General features: G+C 42.7%; 2 protein-coding genes across 2 annotated transcripts in view; one reads left to right on the top strand and one right to left on the bottom strand.

Annotated features, from left to right (window-relative positions):
- Positions 1-49: 49 nt before the first annotated feature.
- Positions 50-5,406, bottom strand: ube2d4 (ubiquitin-conjugating enzyme E2D 4 (putative)). Its single transcript, XM_060064460.1, has 7 exons — positions 5,099-5,406; positions 4,115-4,178; positions 3,564-3,595; positions 3,393-3,470; positions 3,189-3,294; positions 2,784-2,877; positions 50-2,670 (listed from the first exon to the last, which is right to left on the bottom strand). Exons 1-7 carry the CDS (start codon positions 5,120-5,122, stop codon positions 2,625-2,627), a joined length of 444 nt encoding a protein of 147 aa, XP_059920443.1. The 5' UTR covers positions 5,123-5,406; the 3' UTR covers positions 50-2,624.
- A 3,668-nt stretch (positions 5,407-9,074) lies between these two features.
- The window catches only part of vps33a (VPS33A core subunit of CORVET and HOPS complexes), a 366,247-nt gene continuing 358,141 nt past the window's right edge, over positions 9,075-17,180 (top strand). The window contains 1 exon segment of the mRNA XM_060064445.1: positions 9,075-9,079. The gene's annotated coding sequence lies outside the window, so the exon portion shown is untranslated.

The following is a 17,180-nucleotide window of genomic DNA, read 5'->3' as shown; positions in this document are numbered from 1 at the left end:
AAGGCGTGTGTTAGTTAAAATTGAGTCAACAAAATGGTTAAGGACTCAGTTAAAACAAAACAAGCTTTATTTATGAATGGTTATTTAAATATCTTATATGCAAAGAGAGGGATGTCGCCATTGACAGGTCAAGCACAAATTCCATATTTTAAGAAGCGTCAATGGTGTTAGGAAGCTGGTCCTGAATTTCAAACAAAGTCAAAATTATTTATCTTTAGTGTTGTCTTGGCAATTTACAAGATAACTGAAATGATCAAGCCTTTTAGGGGGAAGCAGCCATACTAGTAAACTTAAAGTGACGTTATCCGTGTATAAAATGGGGGTTAAGGCTAATGTCTCAATCAGAAATGTTAGGCAGATTAACTGTGATGAAATCCCTGATATCCGGCACACGGCTGTGAGGGGGTTTAGGCCAAAGCACAGGCTGTCTAGTTGAACACATTGAACAAATACACTGCATGGAGTTGGCATCACTGGGCTGGCTGTCGCAATGGAAAAAGGCTGCACTCACCAAGAAAAAAAACAGGACATAATAAATAAATAAATAAAAACAAACCCCCCAAAAACATACAAAATGTGTACTACTGTAATACTTCAACACTCAAATCATTTTTATATAATGAGTCTGGCAGCATATGGATCTCCACTGCATTTGGAGAGCTTGTCTTTAGTCTATAACCTATATTTTGTGGACACAGTTTAGCCTTGAGCGCCCAATCTAACAATTAAAAAAAACTATAATTCATGCCAAAAACATGGCCTATGTTCTCTAATTTTTTTTATCCTGCTTTTCAATGCACATTTATCTTGTTAAATCCTTACGAATAAAACATAGTACCAATGGTAATCTGGTTTTAAAATAAAACTGTACTTTCCCTTTATATTGACAAAATCTAATTACATACTAGACAATTTTACAACTAGTAACCTCTTGATGACACCCAATCAAACTATTTTACCAAGTCACGTTATTGCAAACAAAACACAATTTTTGTAAACCATGGCTATATATAAACAGAGTTGCTCTGTCCTCCTCAAAAATCACCAAGTGAAGTTCCCCGACCTTAGATATAAACAGGATCTGGTCATAATTAAAGTCTCTTCTTTGAAAAGAAAGGGCCATCTACAAATCCAATTTTTTCTTTTTACTTCAATATTCTGAAGGTCTTCTGCTTTGCTTCCATCTTTAAAATATTCGCAGTAATGAAAGACTGTCGTCATTTAGAACACAGTAGCATTAACACATCTACAATGGCCTGCTTGATGGCCGTTGGAAAAAACATTCACATTCACATCCAAGAGTTCAAAAATAATAAAAATGAAAATAATAAAGCAAACTGTTGCAGGTGACCCGACCGGGGTTTGGTGAGGGAAATAAATGCTCCCTGAGGAAAAGGGACAGGCAGCATACTGATATGAAACAAAGGATTGCTGCGCCCGCCACCAACAAGTTCCTTAGGAGTGCTGAATTCAAACTGAGCCATTCCCTACTTAAGCATGACACGTGCTACTTAATCAAATACAACGCCAAGTGATTTTAGGTTATCACTTGCATGGTTGGTTGTATTTTCTCTTATACATGTTGGGTGGTATGGGAACCATTAACTTCCACTCACCCTGGGTCACTGCAGTGCTCCTTTAAAGGCTGATGATTTGGCTGGATACCTGAGCAAGTGTATGGAGCAATTGGCACAGTCAAACAGTACTGCGTCAAAAATAATAGCATTATTAATTCCTTTGCGAAGATTTCCGTCATAAGTGTACGACGTCAATGGATACTGAATGCGACGGGTAACTCGGACGTGGTCGAGAAGAATGGAAGATGATTTTGCGTTGCCTTTACCTAATAAGCACCAACGCTGAAGCATGGGGCACCTAGCTTTAATAGCAGCTGTCCATTCTAATTCCAATACTGTTGCTCCCATTTATACAGTCTGGGATGAATCAAATCCGCCTCAAGTTTGTTCACATTTGCCCTAAGGTAGAGATAGTGTTCATTGAGCAGTTGCTTTCAAAGCTAAAAATCAACTGCCATTATTAAACATGCACAATTTTGTGTTCAACGTTAACATTCCGACTGCAATTGCACATCTACTATAATAAAATAAAACAGTAAAGGCCACTGAATACATGTAAATACAATAACAAGACATCAAGTGAGACAAAACAGTACCTCTGAAATAAGGGAAAAACTTGACGATCTTCTGAATCGACCAAAGTAGTTTGCCAAAGAATAACAAAAACCGAAATAACTTCTAGCAAGAGCGAACATAGCATTGCCCTTGATGAGAGTGATGCCTTAACAACAAATATAATAAATCACGATAGCAGTAGTAAAAGTCTGCACATGTCGCTGTGTGGAGGAGAATTCCAGTATTCCGTGGTGGGACTGCCTTCAGGAGTCCATTGGGTCCTGGTGGGCCGGTCCACGCTAGTCACAAAGAGCATGGCAGCAGCCCATGGAAGCCAGGTGCCAGTGTACCTCGTATTGCTTCCTTTTTCCACCGGTGGTGTGTTGCCCAAGATATGTCTTGCTTAATTTGCTTGCCTTGTGTTAAAATATCAAATATGTTTTCCTAAACTTCTCTTTTTTTTTTTTTTGTATTTGATTTTTGGTGGCATTTTCACATTGCATATTTCTGTGTCCATTCTCTTGCTAGTCTGTTGTACCTGTAAAAAAAACAACAAACTATAATCAGCTTCTTCCCTCTAGTGGTGAAGTTCGATTTGTAGTCAATGAGTTCATTATAGTGATCAGAAGTAAGGGACCGTGCAACACTTACTTTTCCCGGTCAGATTTGTAGGTATGGGCGATCTCAGGGACTAGCGGGTCGTCCGGGTTCGGGTCACAGAGCAGAGAGCAAATAGACAAAAGAACTACGAAAGAAACAGGAAGTAATGAGATGGAACAGAATTACCATACTCGCACTGAGAAGAACAGAAAACATATACTGATGGATCTAAAGCATACACATTTCTTATTTACATATTGATAAGAAACAATTACCTGAGCAGTTATTATACCGTTGACTGTATGACAATATATACATATATAGATACACAATGTGTCCCTAAATATTCAGCGCTCTAAGAGGTAATTTCAACATCAACTAGGGTGAGTTTTTTCTAGTGAATACATGGAAAAGCATTTCAAGATACAAACGTAATCAATGCACACGGTGCCATACCTTTTGACACTGTGAGTGCCGGTGACCATTGCGACCGCAGTATGTCCAGACAAATACTACCGTTGCTGTTAATATTCGGATGGTATATTTTTGTTGTGAACGCAACCTGTGAGAAAAACCCGGCAGAGAGAAGACATTTAAACAAGTTAAACAATTTATCACTTCCCATCATTTAGAAAAAAGTTGACATTAGGTCTGACTTACTTTGGGTGGTTTGAAGGGGTAGTCTGTAGGGAAGTGAATGGTGAGGAAGAACACCCCCCCCTGATAAGGGCTGTCATTCTATGTACAGGAGAAGGCAGAAGTCAGAGTTAATGGAATGATTTTGGTATATTCAGTGATAGAGTATACAAAATACATAAAACAATCACTTACTGGACCCATTATAGTTGCTTGCCAATGGAACACTGTAAAGAAAGGAATAAATATTTGTTAACACAACTGACTAATTTGACTCAGCAATTTTCTTTTTAAAGTAGCAACTGTTCGATTTTAAAAGTGGACGAGCAGCAGTCCCTTTTCCATCTTAAACGTTTAAAGACGATCCAACTATCCAACTAAGCTAAAGTATAGTATCACACCTACGGCTAAAATAGGATGCATTTATTTTGTGGTTAGATTCCACCTCTGGATGTTTGGGGTTCTTGGGATAGCCTTGGTGTGGCATATTGCCACATAAGCAATGTATAACGACAAACTAGATATCACCACACATGTTGGAAGGTTAAACCTTTCTCACCAGAGCAAATATTAGAATATTCCCCGTTTTGATGAGTAATAAAAACACAAATTGCAGCACAAATCGTTCATAAGCCACCCTTAAATGTCATCTTCAAAATAAAGGCTAATATAGGCTAAAGGCTAAAGGCCAATAAAGGTTAGTATACACAATGGAAACTCCTGTAGAGTAAAAGGCTCAAACTAACAGTCATCTCCTAGTGGGCCTGCAGAGCACTGGGCTGGAGGGTCCCTCTGCAGGTCTGTGAGTTCCTGAGGAGAAAAACAAAGTCAGGTCCGGTTGAGCAAGGTTCAACAACCATGACTAGTCACTAAAGCTCTAGGAGGTGAGGAAGAGAGAAGCATCCCCCATCATAGGTAACATAATGTCACCAATCACAAACACAGCAAACACACACGTTTTTCAATACAGGTTATGTTAATATGAGAAGGGAATTCTAGAAATACTAAAAATATATATTTAACTTCACCTATTGTATTCATGATCATGACACTAATGTTTGTTTTTTGTTGGCAGGCCTCGAAAAAAATATATGATTGGAAGGAAGTATCACAATTCATGTATTATCATAACGTCCATAACAAGCTGTACCAATATTTAGCAGCTCTGAACACGAAGCTGCCTATTCTGTTTTATAAATACACCCCGTGGCCTGCTCCAGTGCCCCATTTGCACTCCCATATATGGCGACAATGACATTGGAGTTTGATCTGGCAACTTACAACACAGCTGACATTCAACCCATAACTACCATCTAACCACCATACATTCTCTTTATTCCAGACCTCATCGAGAATAAAGTTATATCAGTGTGACAGATTTTACAACCATGGATACCATCAAACAAAAACAAAAATAAACATTCAAGTTTTCACAGTGCATGGTTACCGCACTGTGATCGATTATGCTGTTGACAGTGCAATGAGAGTAGATAATAAAACGTCCCACTAAACCCAATGATGCACCATTACGAGCAATGCGCAAACGGAGCGATACCGTCCGCGGTAAGCTGCTCTTTTGTCTGTGAATTATCTTAATTTGACCACCAAAAGGAGCCCACTGCACCGATGTCAGGCCAACAAACAAACCCGGCATGACTGATTCAACATGGGGACCCGGAGGAACACGCTGGCTGGAGGGACTGGGGGAATGATAGGAGAAAAACACTCACCTTTTGAATTCTTTTCAACGCCATTGCCTGGATGGCTATGCTATGTAGCTTGACAGCTAACCGCTAGCACTTTACACATACGATTTAACTTTAGTTTCTGGTGCTGCTTTCCGAAAGACACCTGTTTGAACCGGCGAGACGCGTTCAGCACATGTTAGGCTCGTGGATTGTGTTTTTAAAGATCAAAATATTTGGTAAAAGCACTGTCAATTCTGAGATATTGTTGAGCAACCTAGATAATTCACCCCTTCTCTCCTATCATCTCCACTCATTGCGGCCTGTGACAGACAAGATGTGAAGTGTCGCGAGAGTTCGCGGGGGTCGCCATGGTTGTAGTTCAAATTAGATGTTGGTTGTCAAGCAACAAAGTTATTTACCAGTATAATAATAATAATAATGTCACTTTATACGATGAAATATTCTACCACTCCTTTGCTCACAAATTACACACATTGAGTACTTTTTTCCTTAATATGTAGGATATATGTACATTATTCATACGAAATAATTATTCAAATTCAGTAAAATGTCGTTTAGCCACGACTGTAAAAAACAAAACAAAAAAGCTTTGACATAATAGCTTTATCAGTCAAGCCAATTTCTTGTTTCAGTTTCAAATGTTGCTAACATATCTTCTGGATCAAATTAAAAAATAATTTTATATAGAAATATGAAAAATATATTTTGATTGATCCACTAAATAGGTCAGCAACACAGTTTATTCTCTGTTCATAAAGTTTTATTTGCAACTTCACAAAACGGTTGACATCAAATATGCTAAAATTATAATCAATATTGCCAAACAAAACCAAATTAAGGACCATAATTTCAAATAAATCTTTATTAAAACTTAAATGTAATAAAATAATTAAGAATTAAAAGCGTATGCGCTTTAATAATTCCCATAAGAGGTTGCGTTATTTGACCACAAGGTGTCACTGCTTGAAAAGAACGGGAGCACGTTCAGGTACTAAGACTGACATAAAATAAGAGTAAAGCTTCATTTCTAATGTAGAAAAGTTACAATAAAAACATCAGAATGGATATTCTTTCAGACTCTCATCTGAAATTAGATCAGTTACATATATGGTTTCCACATGTGTAACACATCGTTTTGTTTACATGTGGACAATATTGAAACAGGGAAACAGAACTCTGACACATGCACACTCTTTTGTGGGACTGTAGATAACAAAGAAGAAATACTATTGAAATGTCCATTCAACACCAGATCATTGTAAAGGCATATTCATCTGAGTCAGCTGCATGCTCCAATTTCTCCACAGCCTTGTCTCACAAGGCCTCATGAGCTTTCCTTTATATGTCTTAAACAAGGCTGAAAAAAGAGCTCTCATTATTTTAGTGAGTATCTATGAATGGGTTGCAGTGTTCATTCTTCTTAAATGGCTGATTCAATGTCAGGTTGAGGATCCTATCGTCAATGTGACACTGAGAGGGACCATTTTCCTTTGGAAAGCTGAAGATTCCTTCAGATAATATCTTATTGTTTGCTCATCTCACTGCTCTCAATGACCTGACTGTCCTCGGGGCCTGCCTGTAATCAGATTCAGCCAGAAGCAGAGGTAGCAGATCTGGGCCTCCGCACCCCGGGCCTTGTGCTTAGAGTTTGTCTACATGGAGCGAGGCCATTTATCACCATGGAGTCTTTTAGACCCAGGCAGGCCCACACTTTGTTGGCTTGAAGCCTCGGTCCACAAAGGCTCCAACAGTCAACAGACAATAGTTTTCCACTGGAATTCCCATACACGCTGGTTTTGCATGCTACTGTGTACTATCGCCATTCATGCACCATATTTACTTTCGGATATTGGGGTGAATCAAATAAATGAATCAGAGAAATTCTTTGTTTTCCGGGTAACATTTTACCCTGACCTGAAAAGGGGAATTCCCAACCAGAGCCTAAAGTTGAGGTTCTGGTTACAGGATTGGTGCCCCCAAGACCAAAACTCAAGTCATCGCTGAGGATGATATGGGTGGGGTGTGTGGCTCGGTTAAAATATAGCCTAACTCGGTAACTTGAGCCTGTGGACTTAACACAATCTAGTTGTGTTCCATCTTTCTCCTCACATGAGTTATCACTGTTGGTTCCATTGTGCAACAAAAAAGAATTCATTTTATTAGAGCAATTACCGAAGCTGCATTTTAACTTTAATATGTTAACGTCTGTGGCACCTTTCCCATGGTTGCCATGGCGAAGCACATATGCTCACAATCATTTTCACAATTATCCCAAATAGGTCCAGTTAATGTCTGAATTATCCAATAAAAGCACAACCAATAAAAGCTGAGTACAAGCTGGCCTCTCAGAATGGCTGGAGGTGCTCTCTATACCTCAGGTCATTGTAGACCCTTTCTGGGGAATCTCTTATCGAACAAAGACCTATTGTTCTCCCACACTGAGACATATTTGTCAATTTCCTGTATCGATGTTCTTCATTTGATTATAGACTCAGACAATATGTGCAGCTAACAAGTTGGCATTAAAGTCAGCAACTCTGCACAATGCCTACCTAACTCAAGAAAAAGGGATCTATTATGTCTGGGACCATCGCCGTTTCATGGCTCATTCTCCCCACCGTGATTTCATCTTGTGTGCGGACGTTTAGGTGAAAGCTGAAAGCCGGTTGACCCCTCAGAATCACGGGGAACTGTTCCTCAAACATGCTGTATCCCGGCATTTGTTGCAGTTTTGCAGATTTTACTCCTTGGTGGAGATGGAGAATAGGATCCTCACACCTTCACTGTGCCCTCTCAAGTTCACGACTGTATTAGCCTGTTTTGCTTTCAAGGTTAGAAGGGCTTGTTCCAAATCGTAAGACTGTTGATGACATGATAGTGTAAACATTCATATCCCCCAGCCTGCACTAATTAGTCAGCATTATGTGGCTGTATATGCTGCATTTGTTAGCTGCTGCAATGGCACTCAAGTTTAGAAGTACAGGCTTTAAAAATGTAACACTACCCTATTTAAGTATTTAAGCTTGATTTTAAGAGTAGAATACCAGTATCCAAAACCTCACTGCTTATTGCCTCAAATAATCCTATGCCTTTTTCCATCGTCCTCTCTGAGATGCACAGTGAGCCAGTAATTTCCATTCCTTTCATTGTTTATTCATGGTGGAGATAAGGCATAGCTTCTATAACGAAAGGGGTTTGGGTGATATTCTCTGTAATCTGCTTTTGATAATCAGATGAGATAAAATTGTGTCCACATTTTTTGTGTTGGTCCAGAATTGATGATGTCTGACGCAGTCGAATGAGATGCATCGGGTTGTGCATGACAAATCAACACAAATAAAACCATCAATTCTCTGCGGAGTCAGTGCTTAAAGAACATTCCCCAAAGCCCCCAACGTTCTCCTTTACCACAGGTCTGGCACTTGATTGACAACTATGGAAACTATTTTACTGTGGTGCTCTTGCAATGAGTAGTCTCTAGAGCTTTGGTTAATAGCTATTCTAGAGTGTTGACTAATACACTTATGGCTCTGCGTGTGTAATTATTGCCAAATGTGTTCCAGCTGTTCAAATTCTGATGACATATTCAGGTTTCCCTAGTTTGCTAAACTTCCTTAGGAGACAAAGAAGGGATTTCCTCCACCACAGATAGGCAGTGGCAGTAACAGTGAATGGGCTTTGGTACCGTTATCAGCACGACTGTCTTGATGTAAACTAATGAGCTGAATCGTGGGCATACAAAGAAATGTGTCAGTAAACACGAGTTTGATGAGACAATGTTAAGATCTTCTGTTTGTCTGCGTGTTTGCTGAATGATATATCCAACAAACCGCATTTAGAAAACACATCAATCTATGAGGAAGACTTGCTGGAGGAAAAGTGTCAGATTCCAGACAAAGACATAATAAATATATATATATATATATATATATATATATATATATATATAAAATTATAAATGTAGTCAAATATTTACTTTGCGTTTGCAATGCTCCTTACTGATAAAATAAAGATGTAAAAGAATTGTTGCTGACAATGCTGGAGCTTTTTCAAACACAAGATGACACGTTGCTTACATTGTGCTTTATATTAAATGAATGAATGAATGGACCACCAATCCAAACCGAGCATTTCTTCACAAGCAGCCCCCTCTATTGAATTTGCCCTTGAAAGCAATTGCACCCAGGCGACGTCTGTGCTCGAAAAAGAAACACCACACATTTTTACTTACTCCACATGTCAAGTACATTTGGTTAAAAGCTAGGTCCACACAGGAGCCAACCTTAATACCACCAAATAGCAAACAGGAACAATGAGCAGGGAAGAGGAGTCGAGAAGTCCTTGTAGAGAGAGCTCGTTATCTTTGTAAACTTGCGCCACACTGAAGCATGCGCGCACACATACAAAAACCCACAGACTCACACACAACCTCCCCCCTCCACACACACACACACACACACACACACACACACACACACACACACACACACACACACACACACACACACACACACACACACACACACACACACACACACACACACACACACACACACGCACACACACAAGCCACCATTACCACCATAAGCAGTACCAGCATGATAACAGCTTTCCTTCCTCTAACTGTATACCAGGAACACAAAAGATTGGAGAGAATAGAGTTGAGATTACAGTGTATGTCAATGGAAAACAAAAACCTTTGTTTTTTGAAAGGTGCAAGTTTAGTTGTGTATAGGTGTGTGAGCATGTGAGCTTGTGTGTGTGTGTGGGTGTGTGTGTGTGTGTGTGTGTGTGTGTGTGTGTGTGTGTGTGTGTGTGTGTGTGTGTGTGTGTGTGTGTGTGTGTGTGTGTGTGTGTGTGTGTGTGTGTGTGTGTGTGTTTGAAAGTAAGTGAGTTGGACAAGGGGGCCTGTCCATCCTGTCGCACAATAAACAGTTTGTTTCCCAGGAGCACCCCTCATGTTCCTGTTGTTGGCTCCCTCGCTGCTCACTGGGAAACGTCCTGGCCTCCATTGTCCAGGGGGTCAGAGGTCACAGGATGCTCCTAAAGGTCCAAAAGGGGAGGTAAGGGTTTGGATGAGAGGCATGATAAAGCGCTCCCCTCCTTAACAAAAAACAAAACAAAATGTTAACACTTTCTCTCTCTCTCTCTCTCTCTCTCTCTCTCTCTCTCTCTCTCTCTCTCTCTCTCTCTCTCTCTCTCTCTCTCTCTCTCTCTCTCTCTCTCTCGTCACCACAGCATCCTTCATTCTACACCGTGTCCTCTCCAGGAAACCATGTGAAGGGTCTGCAGCCACAATGGAGCGACTGGCGACATTTTCATGCCTCACATCCTGACAGCTTTTGGTCACTCTCCTTGTCCTTTGCTCTCTGTGTGGGTTCCCGCTCACTATTGATCGCTTGTTACCGGTAGCGAGTTCTGTTGTTTTGATGGTGGACACACACACATACAGGGACACACATATATTGGGAATTGTTTGAATCAGCAAAGCTGGGAGAAAGCTGTCATCATTGATCAACTAAATTTCCTATTTATGCCTTACTTTTCCACAACAACTCAACATTAAAGGAAATAACCCAAAACAAAACCTGAAGACAAGCATAAATATATATGTTTCGGAGATCTTGTCGCGAGCAATACTTTTTTTTCTTTTTCCGAACCGATATTAAGAACAGAAGAATCTGATACTACAGATGAGCAGATAACATAGGCGGAGGTGTATGTGTGTGCATGTCTGTCTGTCTGTCTGTCTGTCTGTCTGTCTGTCTGTCTGTCTGTCTGTCTGTCTGTCTGTCTGTCTGTCTGTCTGTCTGTCTGTCTGTCTGTCTGTGGTCTTGTTTGTTTGTAATCAAGCTTAGGTCTCAAAGCAAATAAAGAAAAAGATCCCCACTTCCTGCTCTCTGCTCAGCAGCGGTGAATGCGTGTTGGAGACGTCCTCATACTTGTTTATTGCACTTGAACGGTAGAGATTCAGTTACGGCCTGCCCGGGATCCTTTTGTACCAGGGGGGATTAGATAAGAATGCGTCTACGCTCGGCTCTCTGGACATTCTCAGAGACACATTCATCTCTTTAATGGAGAGGACGCCGAGCGCAACATTCCAGATGGCGTTTGCATTATACATTGTCAGCGCATCACTTGTCAACAGCCACGGACTGTAACCACTTCTGTACCTGAGTTCGCCATGCATGGGGCCTCCGTGGTTATATTCACAGACTGATTGTTGCATGGAGTGTGCTGGGTGCCGGGACAGCGACGTGGACACAGCAGCAGCAGACGTATACACTAAACAGCCTGTATGCGTTCACACAGTAGGCCGTAGTCAGTATTGTCCCTCCGCAGTATTGTGTCTATTTTCAGTAGTACCATGAACTGGGCAGTGCGATTGTTCTCCTGCTTTAAGCCGGGGTAACAGTACACGGTGAGGACTTTGTAATAGTGGATGTAAAGTGAGATGTTAAAAGTAAAAGCGCCAGAGAGGAGGTGTTGTGCACACGGTAATCTTTCCGTTTTTGACCATGGGCATTTCTGACTATAATGCTCACAGTGTGGGTTACATGCTGTGCATTTTCCTGGAGGCCCGACCCCTCACCCCGGGTTGCCCCATGGTATCAGGTTGGCGTCACCGGAGGTGGGGGGCTGGGGAGGGGGACGGACAGCTGGAAGTGGTTTGTGGGGTCTCCAGACTAGCAGATAGTTTGTTTTCAGACCGGGCAGCGGGGACTGGATACGGGGCGGGGTCAGGGACACATGTAGGTTCGCCATTGGCTCCGGTGGCGCCCAGAAACACACGACAGCGCCGCGCGGCGACCCCCTTGTTTCTCTAAGAAGCATGTCACAGTGAGAGGCATGTCATTGTGTCAGTTGTTCTCCCAGAGTTCATCTCCGTGGGCTCCGCCGGTCCTTCTAGGTATGCCAGTAATGTGTCACTGTCTGAGCTAATTAGACACTGCGCGCATTGAATTTTCTCTCAGCACTTTGACCCCTCTCTCTCTCCTTCGGATTAATTTCCCCGAGGCTGGTGTGTGGCTAAGTCCACAATCGGGGGCTCAGCCTCTGGCATTACTTGGTTGCTCACTTTCCCCCCCGATTCCTGCTCAGTTGCTGGGGTGCCTCTGCTTACATTTCTTTATCCTTTCTTTATGATCAAATAAATCTCACTGGTGCCAAAGAGTAAAAGAAAAAAAAAAAAAAGGCTAGGATTAAAATTCCCTGGGCTGTGCTGGGGAGTCCAGCTGTGGCGTGGGGGCTTCTCTCCAGCGGTACAGCGCTGTGTGCAGCTGCGATGGGAGGCATTAGGGGGAGGTAAAGTCGAAGCTAAAAACATCGGACACATTTTTAACATTTTATGGCCTCAGAGTTATTATCGCAACATGATCATTTTAATGTGGAATTAGCAAAATGTAAAGCCAAACTGACAAAGTATCAGGGCATGGTCTTTTTTGTAGCGGAATTATGATATTAGGAGAATTATGATGTTATCAGAATTAGGATATTATCAGCTAGCCGGTTCAACAGTTGTTTATTCATGCTTTAATTTTATACTTCACGCATTGGAGAAAATGACATCCATCCATCTTTCACCGACACGGTTGACCTTATCTTTGTGTGTGAAAAAGGAGAGGAAAAAGAGAGTTTGTATGAAAGGGAGGGGGGGTTAAGTTGAGGAGAGCTATTGCGTAAAAAAACCCGATTGAACGTAGAAGCGTTCAATAGTAGGAAAACAAACAGTGGGGAAGGGTGAATGCGGAGCAGCAGGTAAGACGTGTCGGTGAGCTATATCATCTCTGGCATCAGTCAAGTGAGAGCCTCTTGTGAATGTTTTCTGAACGTGAACAAGCATGACCGGCCGCCCAGCAGGTTTTAGGAGGAGAAGTCGGGCCCCTAGCTAAATGCGCCCAGCAGCAGGGCCCCAGATCCAGTTGGCTAAAGGACGAGCCCAGGGCCCCGGCCAAATCCTCTGAAACGGTTCAATGTCAACGGTCGTGTCTCAGCCTCTTACTTATTCTTCCTGTGGCTTCTTCCGCTTCTTCTCAATACATTGCCAGAACAATCAATTATCAAAAGGAAAGATAAATGTTAGCCATTTTCTCGTCTGTGTTCAATTACAGCATGTATTACGGATCCACATCTGCAGATATTTTTTTATCTTCCCTTTCAACGGAGACAACTTACTCTCAAAAACGGGGGTCCCCCCTTTTTTTAAGTCCTATGTTCCCCGTTTTTCCCAAAAAGGGTCCTATGTTCCCCTGTAGCAATACATACCGGGGAGCATAGGACCCTTTTTTCTGAAAAAGGGTCCTATGCTCCCCACTGTTGCAGGGAAACATAGGACCCTTTTCTGGAAAAGGGTATATGTTCCCCAGTCTCAGACAAAGAGGGGAACATAGACACGTTCCCTCAAAAAACGATTTCCTCGCAAATTTATATTTTGATGGTTATGAAGAAGCACGGTGTGGAAAAACAATTAACGTTTCATAAAAGCTAGGGATCGCTCTTTTCTTTTTAACTGCGGCTGCCACACAGTCTATTCCCCAAGCTGTAAACCAAAAGGTTCTCATGTAACGCAACAAGGAAGTACACGCATCCAGAACTACAAGTCACCATGAGGCCATGTTTTCTCAACAGTGTTTACTCAAAATAGCAAAGCCCTCTTTGTAAAACACAGCGACACGCTAAGTGAGGCGGAGAGAAACAAGATAATTAACACCTCCGTCTCGCCGTGGACACACAGCGATGTTGATGGTATAGTACCCGCGATATGAGGCAACCGCCGGCAGAAAGTTGCATTGTATTGTAATGCGATGAAGCTAGGTTCTCACACAAACACCCAGCACTGATGGATACCAGACCGCACTGCAGTGTATCCTGACAGCTTGGCGAGGCCGGACATTTTCCCCGTACGGCTAGAACAAACCAAAAATACTAATAATAATAACTCATCTGTGAGAAATTAAAGCCCCAAAGAAAATGTAAAAAAAAGCAATAAAAAAAAAGACCAAGGACACAAAACACACAACAACAACAGAAAATAGTCGGTGGACTTTCCCAAGGCCAGAGAAGGGAAATAGAATGACAGTTTCTCCCTGACCTCTTTAATACCCGCTTGTAACCCCGTTACGGCCCCCGTGGGGGGGATCCTGTTTCGATGCGTAAAACAGACAGTCAAAAAGCATCCTGGAAACTGTAGGGGCAGGAAAAAAAAAGCAGGGAGACATGAGGAAGTCCAATAAGCTTGTATGTAGAGGGCTCAGCCTGGCTAATCTGAAGGCCACACACCGCCGGCGCCGTAGCCATAGAACGGCCCCGCGTCGCGTCGCCGGCGGTTCCACAGCAGAACGCCGCTGCCGCCACGCTCATTGTTGTCTTTGGAAACTAAGCAGCTTTAGTGGGACCAGCGGTGTGAAAGCCACCTCTCCTCTTTAAGTGTCTGCCCCAGACCTCGCTGTTGACACACAGGGCAGGTGCAGCTGCCTTCCACCGCCACGTGAAGTAGAGGAGAGGCCCTTTCAGCCAACAAACACACAAACACACAAACACGTGCGTGTGTGTGTGTGTGTGTGTGTGTGTGTGCACACGCACACATGCACACACATTAGATGCACACACACACACATACACACACACATGAATGCACAGACACACACACACACTTACACACACACACACACACACACACACACACACACACACACACACACACACACACACACACACACACACACACACACACACACACACACACACACACACACAAACACGAACTCCATGCACATACTCATTCACACAAATGCTTACAAACACACACACAAACCCCCAACCACATACTCAATCAAACTAGCACACACACACACACACACACACACACACACACACACACACACACACACACACACACACACACACACACACACACACACACAAACATGCATGCATATGTGTTTTGCAGCTTCGGTTGCAGGGGTTCAGTTTTGTTGAGGGGGGGGGGGGGTGGTAGGGTGCCCGGCTCTTGCACGTCGCACACGGCGAACACAGAGTAACTAATTCTAAACCGAATTAAGCATACAGTCTGACTTTTTATGAGTTTGTAATAATTTATCTATTTTCTCAATAAGCAAAATTAAGATGTCCGGACCTCGATGACCTCATGGCTTGCTACTGGCATGTGCACACAGACAAAACCAAAAAAGCCAACACACACAAAAACACACACACACACACACACACACACACACACACACACACACACACACACACACACACACACACACACACACACACACACACACACACTCATGCACAGCTTGGATGTCACAAGACGACAAGACAGGGTTCTGTGGACAAAGACAAATCAACCATTTTCTTTAATATCTCCTCAGCCATCAGCCAGCGTCGCTGGGTTAACACAGAGGGCAAAGAGAGGAAGACAATGGCGGGATTCTTCTGGCCTGAGGATGGCTATGGGAAATGGCAGGGATGCCACGGCTGATAAGTGAGGGAGAGGTTCGAGTTACGTCCAGCTGTCTGCAGCCACGCAGGACTCACAGGAATGTACACTTCATGCATATTGCCCAAACTGTGTCATTCGCGTAACTCTCCCTTAAAAAAAGAGAAAAACCTGGCCGAGATATTAAGTAAAGTCAACAGCGTCTCGCTCGCAATAGGGCTGACATCACAGGAAGGGATCTCCAGTACTCTGAGGGCCGGTGCGATGCTTAACTCAGCTGACAAAACACGGTCTCTATAGGACCACCACTGCACGTTATCAGTGATCAATCATTTTGGCCCCTGGTTCCAACCCAAGCATCATGGACGGCCATTACGCTGTACTGTCCATCATCATTGAATCATAGCAACGTTTTTCCATTCGACATTATGCGATGAGTTCCTTATATTTTTCCTTACATGAAGCGTGATAACCCTTGGGACCGGCGAGAATACATGACAGAGACATTGGCGTCCTTTCTTGTAACCTACGTGACATTTATCCTATCTTAATGCAGACCGGGCGTAGGATTAACAGGAACAAGACTAGAATATACTTCCTTGCTGGATACAAACAGCCCGAGTGAAAACAAGTGCCACGCCGCATCAGCATCACCTCAATACCAGAGAGGGCCTCTTCCTGTCCATTTGGAAAATATAAGAACGTTTTCAAGAGGGCGCACACTCAGAAGGAGAGTGCTTTTGGCAGGCTTTGAAGTTCACAGGAGTAATGCTCCTTAAAAGCCTTATATGCGGTTCAACAAGACACAAAAAAGGTATTTTAATCAAGGGGTCTGAGTGTGCACTCCATAGCTGCCATGTAAATAATGGACATTGTGTCTTTTCGCGTGCTATAATTCGACAGCCTCCTGTGTGCTAGGTGCGTTAGCCTGCGTCCGAACCGATATCGTGGTGACCTGCGTCACAGCAGGGTGATGCTGCGACGGAAACACTACACCAGACCAGAACCGCGCCGAGGCCAGGGATAATGATTTATAAACACTTTATTATTCCCTCCCCTGCCACAGTTTAGTGTTTCAGTTACACCCTCTGGGCAGTGAAACGTCTAATCGTAGTCCTCACACAATCGTAAATGCCATATACACGCCCAAACGGCCGCCGAAGAAAGTGGTACCATTCTGGGGAGAGAAACGGATATGAGGTTATGTTTGTGAGCGTGGTGATTGCATCAGGCACTCCCATCCATGCAGTCTTCACTGGGAGGGAGGAGAGCTGGGGAGAATGTACCACGGCCCTTTAGGGTAAATACAATTGCTTCAGTAATGAGCTTGACTTAGAATTTATTCAGATGTAGATTGATCCGTCTTTTGTTAGTTAAATATTGAAAGACGAATGGGATAGGTGTCATGTTTAAATACAGAGTGGGGTATTTGATGGTTTAGTAGCTGTTACATCTAAATGATAGGCCTACGGTACAAACACATTTTCTACTTAAATAGGCCAGTCAATTGTATTTGTATTGTATTTCTTAAATAACGTATTGCGTCTCAATGTGTGTTCCTTTGTGTCCACCTAAATTCAAAGAGGTGGACACAAAATTAAACAAAGAATTTGTTTAATTTTAGATTCTTTCTGCTAGAGTGTCCATCCTGCTCTC

Source organism: Gadus macrocephalus, chromosome 11 (genome assembly GCF_031168955.1).
Source record: "Gadus macrocephalus chromosome 11, ASM3116895v1".
Lineage (NCBI taxonomy): Eukaryota > Metazoa > Chordata > Actinopteri > Gadiformes > Gadidae > Gadus > Gadus macrocephalus.
The sequence above is the reverse complement of the archived record's forward strand: the minus strand, read 5'-3'. Positions and strand labels throughout refer to the sequence as shown.

Bases quoted from the DNA above. Each gene is read 5' to 3' on its own strand.
- ube2d4 (XM_060064460.1), bottom strand. From the start codon at position 5,122: ATGGCGTTGAAAAGAATTCAAAAG. The intron at 3,596-4,114 runs GTTAGTTTGAGC...CTTTCTTTACAG, and splicing joins AGGCCCACTAGGAGATGACT to TGTTCCATTGGCAAGCAACT. The intron at 2,671-2,783 runs GTAAGTGTTGCA...TTTTTTTTACAG, and splicing joins TACAAATCTGACCGGGAAAA to GTACAACAGACTAGCAAGAG.